General features: G+C 54.4%; 1 protein-coding gene across 7 annotated transcripts in view; it reads left to right on the forward strand.

Annotated features, from left to right (window-relative positions):
* The window catches only part of bahcc1a (BAH domain and coiled-coil containing 1a), a 64,427-nt gene that overhangs the window by 39,189 nt on the left and 17,733 nt on the right, over positions 1 to 7,505 (forward strand). For all 7 annotated transcript variants that reach the window (XM_081710777.1, XM_081710779.1, XM_035525463.2 and 4 more), the window contains 7 exons: positions 10 to 2,187; positions 2,448 to 2,562; positions 2,649 to 2,854; positions 3,047 to 3,205; positions 4,435 to 4,631; positions 5,751 to 6,096; positions 6,880 to 7,505. The exon at positions 6,880 to 7,505 is cut by the window's right edge and continues 274 nt beyond it. In XM_081710777.1, the coding sequence (XP_081566903.1) occupies positions 10 to 2,187; positions 2,448 to 2,562; positions 2,649 to 2,854; positions 3,047 to 3,205; positions 4,435 to 4,631; positions 5,751 to 6,096; positions 6,880 to 7,505 (3,827 nt within the window). The remainder of the gene's footprint in view (positions 1 to 9; positions 2,188 to 2,447; positions 2,563 to 2,648; positions 2,855 to 3,046; positions 3,206 to 4,434; positions 4,632 to 5,750; positions 6,097 to 6,879) is intronic.

Here is a 7,505-nt window from a genome sequence, read left to right on the forward strand (position 1 = left end):
CCCTTCCAGAGAACTTCTATTTAAGAAGCCTTCCATCCCAGCCCCCGCTCATCTCAGCCAATCACAGCATCCCACCCATGTCAAGGACAGGGCCTGGACACCCACAAGGTTCATGCAGCCGAGACACAGGAAGTGGGATGAACCTGCACAAGGGCCTGAAGGAAACTGGTATGGACCGGGGCGTGGTCTCAGGCACAAAGGACAAGGACAGGCCCAGCAACAAGCCAGAGACAAAAGATCGGCATCCTCACAACCACCACACGCAGGCCCACCACCCCCACCACCACCCCCACCACCACCCGCAGCACCACCCGCAGCACCCGGTCACCATGGAGGATGTGAACAGCCGGGCCCTGGAGAGACACAAATCTGCCCTGCTTATGGAGTACAAGGATCACTCACAGGGTGTAAGCAAGCCTCTCAGTGCCTGTCTGATCAACGGGAAGATGCAGAACGGGGATACGGGGATCGGGACTGGGGGTGGGGCTGTGACCAAGGCTCCTATGGTCAGCTGCGGAGGGGAGGGCATAGGCAGGGTCGTGGGAGGCGTGGCCGCTCTGCAGGCCGGCCACGTTGGCACTGGGCGCTGCAATAAAGAAGCGGTAAGTGGAGAGATGCGGATCAGCGAGCAGCCTCCTCCAGACTGCCTGGAGCGGGGACAGGCACTTCACCAGTCCCTGCCCTACTCCGTACCCCCGCCTCTGGCCATGGGCTCGGCCACTGGCGGTGGGCATCCAGGGGGCTTCCACTGTCTGCAGCTCCACCCTAGTCATCCGCATCACGCGCACCACTCCCACCACCCACACCATGCCCACCACCCTCACCATCACCCAGACTTCTTCTGCCCCCCTCCTCCTGCCCCTGTAGCCAACCCCTCTTTACATGAGAAAGGGGTTGGCAGTGGTGGCGCACGAGAGGCCAAAGTGACCGGACCCACCTTTGTACCATCAGTGGGTCACCTGGGGGAGAAAACCGGTGGCCCCTTCCAGCTGGCAAACCCTGAGTGCCAGGCTGTGGGAGGTGGGGGAAGCAGCGCCAAAGACAAGGTCACGGAGAAGGCGAACAGCGGGGGCGGGGGCCATCCGGGGAACTGGCACAGGAAGCAGCCGGACCAGCAGCAGCCTCCTCCCCAAAAACAGCATCCCTACCGCAAGGCAGAAAAGGCCCCAGACTGGATGCACAGTGGTCACCCCCACCTGCAGCCGCAAGTCCAGGGTGAGCGCTCACGGAGCGCAGACTGTCTCAGCACCATGGACCCTGACATCTACAGACCTGCCCTGGCCCAGGAGCCCAAAACTGGCCATCCACTAACCCACCCTAATAACGTCAACCCCCAGCCCTATAGGGACTGCTCACACCCTGGCCCTCCCCCCAACTCCTCTCCGCTGGCTGGGAAGACCCTTGCCCAGCAGGGCTCCGGGGGAGGCGGAGGGAGCTGCTCCATGCAGCGAGATGGCCAGAAGGTGGCCCGCATCCGTCACCAGCAGCATGGCAGGGCGGCCTCGGACGGCCCCCCCGTGGAGCTGGGTCCGACCAACGGCAGCCAGGAGATGAAGAGAAAGATGGAAATGTCTCCCTATGGCTACGGCAACAGCGGGCAGCACCATTCGCAGCAGCAGCCAGTGCCAGCGTGGGCAATGCGCCCCCACCACGGCCACCCAGAGGAAGACCAGCGCAAGGCCTACATGGAGGCTGTGGGTGGGCTGGTGGGTGGAGCAGGCAGCGGCAGGTCGCAGCCCCAGCAACACCAGTCGTCAGGGATGTGCGCCCCGCCCGCTCCGTCAGCCCCTGCTGCACAGAGCCAGCAGGAGGCTCTGGGCCTGCAGGGGGACGGCGGCGCTATGAAGAACCTTCTCAAATACAGCAACCAGCAGCCTCTCATACTTTCCCAGAAAAGTCCCTTCGGGGGACTCGGGAGCCTCAAAACAGGGCCCAATGGCGCCAGCTGCGCCTTGCAAGCCGGCAAGACGGCTTTGCCCTCGAGGAAAGGTCTGGCCAATGAGGGCGAGCGGCCTGACTGCGGGGGACGCAATAGGGAAATGGGGGAGGCACCTCATGGAGAAGGGGAGGTGCGGCAGCCTCCCGTGGGTATCGCAGTTGCCGTGGCGCGGCAGAGGGAACCCACGTGCCGACCAATGGACAACCACCCGAGCAGCCGCCACGGGCGGGTCCTCTCTGCCATGAAAGGTAAACATGACCTAAGACCTTTTAGGTGCAGCTTAAACAAACAGGGGAGCTGAAGGGCAGACTGGCTTGTTTGTGTGCGACCCTTCAACAACCTCTGTGATGAAAAACAAAGAGCAGCCAGGATCCAGAGTGGAAACAGGTCTTCCCTGCTGCTCACTGACACGTGTCCCCTATAGGGACCAGGGTAGGGTTTGTAGCAAGAGCGTGAAGGGAAGATCAGTTCAAGGAACACGACTGATCTGAGATTGATATTTTCACAGGTGCTTCACGGCCTGTGTATCCCATAGACTCGCCCGGAGAGGATGAGAGGAAGCGAGTGAGTGGGGAGCACCTGGCTCACCCATGCCTGGGCAGGGAGCGAGACACACTCATCAGGTAAATAATCCATTTTCCCCTCGCTTCCATACACATACGCACACTTCTGTTAAACCAGCTCACCTCTGTCCTGTCGGTCTTCTCAGGGACAACAAGGAAAGAGCAGAACTGGCACGGATCCATCCCTCCAACAGTTGCCATGGTGACCTCACCTCTCATCTCATGGTCCCGGGTGGCACTTCCCTGCAGTCAGCCCAGCTGGGGGACCCTTCTGCACATGCCCACTCTACGCACCACCATTGGATGCCGCGCACAGGAAGTCCCTCCCTCTGGATGACAGGCCATTCCTATGGTGTGTTTGGCTTAATAAATAATAGGGGTGAACTGCACTGATAATTGTTTTGATTGTATTATTATAAATATAATAATGAGAAGCAGCCTCAATCTTTATGAACAGTGATGACATAGCACACCGTGGTGTAGGAAATTATTTCCTGTACCGCGTGCCATCGTAAAATCTCCGGCCTCTTTGTTGCTTCCTCAGGAATCAGCCACTCTGCCCTCCACCAGAATCTACCCCCTGGTTTCTCGGCAGCCATGCCAGCTCCCCTCCAGCCGGTGCTGCCCTTACCCCAGGACCCATCAGCCCAGCTGGTGGTTCTGCCCACAGAGCCCGCCACCCACCCGGCCACCCATCACATAGGTATGCCAGAGTCTTTCTCAGCTTGTCTGTTTTCTGTTCCGTTTTATATGTCCTTATCTGTCCTCTGTTTTAAGTTCCTTGGCCTGTTGTAATTTACTAGCATTTGTCACGTTTAGGGTTCTTTCTTTTTCTCTGAGCCTTGAATAATACAGACATAAAAATAAAGACTCCTGTCAAGATCTATAGAATGAGAGTAGAGAGCTGTTTACAGTAGAGGAGTTGCTAGTGGTGTTTAGTAGTCCCAAACACCGCTACCAACTTCTCTAGACATACAAAACTTTTGGGCACACATCCTCTATATCTGTCTATTTCCTGTGGACAGCCTGCTCCTGTTCCATAGGGAGAGTAGACTGGAAAGGTCACGATGCTCCCCACGTTCCCTAGATCTTCATAGACAAGCCGTGTGTCTGCTAGAAGACACTAGTGGACAAGCTTCTCTGGACACTGAGGTCCACATAGGCCTCCACTCTGCAAACAGGCCCTGAACTTTAATGAGCTCCCTGTCCTCGAGAAGGCTTGCTTCCTTCCTCTCGCCACAGGATCCATAGCTGAGTCAGGAAGTGCATCCCCAAAAGTCTCTCCCCGAGAAGCATTAGCTGAGCAAGTTTCAGAAGAAAGGTGCGTGAGATGTGTGGCGGTGGACACACTCAGCTGCCCCGGACCTGTGGCACGGTCCCACATCACGGGCTTTGCTTCACTAACATGGGGACTGAGAGGTCCTGCGGGCTACGTGCTCAGACCCGCTGTAGATTTAAGAGATGGGGGAGTTTAAGTGGGCAGACCCTGGCTGATGGCTCACAAGAGCCAAGCAGAGGCATAAGGGCCAGGTTGTGTTAGTAGCCTGCAGCGATTGGTGATGGCTTCATCATCATCATCATCATCATCATCAACTTACTCCTCCTCATCATGTATTAACATACTGCCTGATCGTTCCAGAAAGCTCTCGGCAAAGTGTGTTGTATGTGAACGTCTGAGAGGGAGAGAATGTGCTTGCTGTGTCCTGCTCCTGTGTCCTCGGCACGGGCTGTGTGTGTAGACGAGGGAGGTGAATGCTGCGCTGCACTGGTGTCTTCTTGAGGGTTATTAAACTCATGTCTTAGTGACTTTGGCAGTAGTGATGGATTGGCGTATGAGAACCCTACATTAATGTCCTCTGCTCCCAGCATAATTCTATTATGTCTTTGCCTCCCTCTCTCTCTCTCTCTCTCTCTCTCTCTCTCTTTCATTAGATGTGATGGATCAGCCTGGTCTCTGGCCCCCGGTGTACAGAGCCCGAGGGCCACCCTCACACATACAACATCCTGCTGTATACTCTCGCTCTCAGTTTCTACGGCAACAGGAGCTGTATGCACTCCAGCAGCATCAGCAATTACAGCATCAACAGCACCCAAGAACCCAGCACAGGGGCACACACACACACAACCAGGTAACACACACACACACACACACAAAACCAGGTAACACACAGACACACACACATACACACACACACACAAAACCAGGTAACACACACACAAACCAGGCAACACACACACACACACAACACACAGGTAACACACACACACACACACACACACACACACACACACACACACACACAAACCACATAAAACACACCAGAACATCACCACTCCAGCACAGTAGCATGCACACACACACACACAAAGTCGCTGGATCGACTCACCACCTCCGTATTTGTGCATTGTCAATGAAAAAAAATGTGGACATTTTAGGATCAAATCCTGTTGTTGCTAGCTAGTTGTCTAACTGCAACTTACATTAGTCAGTAATGTACTAATAGTGTTACCACAACATTCAACAATTACATTAATCCTCTAATTGTGTAACTTTTTGCATACAATGTTTCCGTAAAGTATAGATTTAATTTCATGCTAACATTTCCATCCCAGTGTGAACCTCCAGCAATGCCACCTCAGACTCCTAGGGGCTTGCACCCCCACAAGAAAACCCTGATGTAGATTACAGTCAGAGATCTTTTTAATATGATGATTCTGTATAAATATCACATATAAGTGCATTCATTACTAGCAACGTCAGCATGTCGGAGTCACTGTTCCTTTAAAGGTATTTGCATGTGTTTGACACCCGAAAGAGAGAGGATGTTGTTGTCATGGAGATGCACAGCTGATTTCTGTAGAGGGTAGCCAACAACATTTGGAGTCAATGAATCATGAGTTGTAATATGAAAAACCCAGCTATCAAACCCCATCAGCCCCCATAGCACCAGAGGTTCCCCAGAATTTCTGTGCACTTTGAAGTGGTTTCACAGTCTCTGGATCAACCGTGGCCCAGTTCAGCTAAAAGGGGAAACATCAGGGTATTAATGTATGCCCTGATTCAGCAGTACACAGGAGCTGCTATTAATGCTTCGAGTGTGTGACTTGGCCAGCGTTTTTCAGCCCCGCCCCCCGTGTTACACGAGTACACGAACCTCTTTATAACACATACGTAGCGCTATAGATCGGAAAGCTCTTTTTGGTTTTGACCCATTCCAGTCTTAATCCTGTAATTCCTCTTATTTCAGATGCAGAAGAAGCCAGAGGAGCAGAACATGGAACTAGAGGACATCCTGTCCGAGCCCAGGACTCCCAAACCGGCCAAGTCCTATGCCTATGGCCAGTCGGCTCAAGCCTCCTCGCCCCCCAGGGCCTCTACTGCACATCTGTCTCCCTGCTGCCAGTCTCCCTGCATGCGCCCTCATGCCAGAAGCACGCCCTCCACTCCCTGCCCTGCCCAGAGCCCAGCTGCCACCGCACCACGATCCCCCGCCATCAGCCCTGCCCCGTCCTTGTTGCCCAAGGCAATGGAATCCCAAGACAAGAGGACAGAGGGTCAGCCCCCACAGAACTACCCCCAGTCAATGGAACCAGGTAAGCACAGTCTCTGATTCATGGCTGCAACACAGCATGCAAACCACAACAAGTGTACTGTATCTGGCCCAAGGGACTTGTGCTGTGTACCTCTATTATAGAGCTGCTTCAGAGGCCTCTTGCAATTTGTGTTGGCGGGTTTCAAAACAACATCAAATCACCAGTCTTTGTTTGCCCACCTTCTGATATATCTCCACCCCTCCACCCCCTTACCCGAAACATAAGAGGCACCAGTCATTCAGTCTCCCAAACCAGAATATTGTTTTGGATTGCAATTCACGCTCAGCTTCTGGACACTCATGCAGGAGCAATCTGGGTGATTTTCAACTCTGTGGCTCTGCGTGGGTGTCTGCCTTGGCAACTGCACGACTGAGTAAACTGAGGAAAATGTCCGACAGGTTTGCTCCCAAACCCTGTCACCTCAGCAACAACTCAAAACACTTCACGTGGAGCCTTTGGCCCCGCCCTTCCCTCATACAATATGTGCCCCTCCCCCAACTCTGTGCCCCCCGACTTTAATCATTGTTAATACCACACAAGTGCAACAGTGTGCCAGAGGATATAAAAATGTCAGGGCTGTTGAAGAAACACAGCTCTATTCTGCCTTGGAATAACCCCTAACATGCCGAACACATAGCACACTGCAGTGGTCAGGGCAAATTTCCAAATTTACCTCTAATACACAGTTGATGTACTCCTGACAGACGTCTGTATCAAAGCCCAAAATCTGACAACGTCTGCAAATGTTGGAATGCTAAAATTTGCTTCGTTTCTTCACCACAGATCTCCCACCAGGCTATACCTACCCAGCAATCGCCATGGGGTACAGGAATGGGCCCACCCCTCAAGACATGCAGTTGGCCGAGCCGGCTGAGCTGGAGGCCATTCCTGTGGTGCCCGTCGAGCATACCCCTGCCCCTCTGTCCAGCCTTGGGGAGGGGCTTGAGTGCCACGCAATAGTAAGGCCCATCCCAGAGTCCCAGCTACCAATGGAAGGGAAGAACGAGGAAGAGCTGCGGGAGGAGCCGGGAGGAGACATGCTGCAGCAGGAGGTGGAGGCGGGGCCAGTGGAGGCTGTGGGTTGCTGCGTGTCTGTGGAGGCGGAGCAAGTGCAGGCTCAGGCATCCTTGCACACCTGCCCCCCTGCAGAGATCTCCGCCCACAAAACGGCACATTGCCCCATTGTTCATGGCGAGGAGCAAGCCCTGGAGGGTGACTCTACGATCACCTGCGGGGCGCAGGCGAGTGGGGTCCTTCCAGATCGAGACAACGAAGGGCAGTCTGAGCTGGAATCCCAGGGGACCCAGAAGTTACCAGATCCGGAGCATCCGTGCATCTCAGCCAGTCCAGCAGCCCTCCAGCAAAATGCTTCCAGTAAGGAGGACGTGGAGAAGATGTCCAAGGAGCCT

The sequence above is a fragment of the Electrophorus electricus genome, chromosome 3 (assembly GCF_041902795.1).
Source record: "Electrophorus electricus isolate QZ-2024a chromosome 3, ASM4190279v1, whole genome shotgun sequence".
Taxonomy (NCBI): Eukaryota; Metazoa; Chordata; class Actinopteri; order Gymnotiformes; family Gymnotidae; genus Electrophorus; species Electrophorus electricus.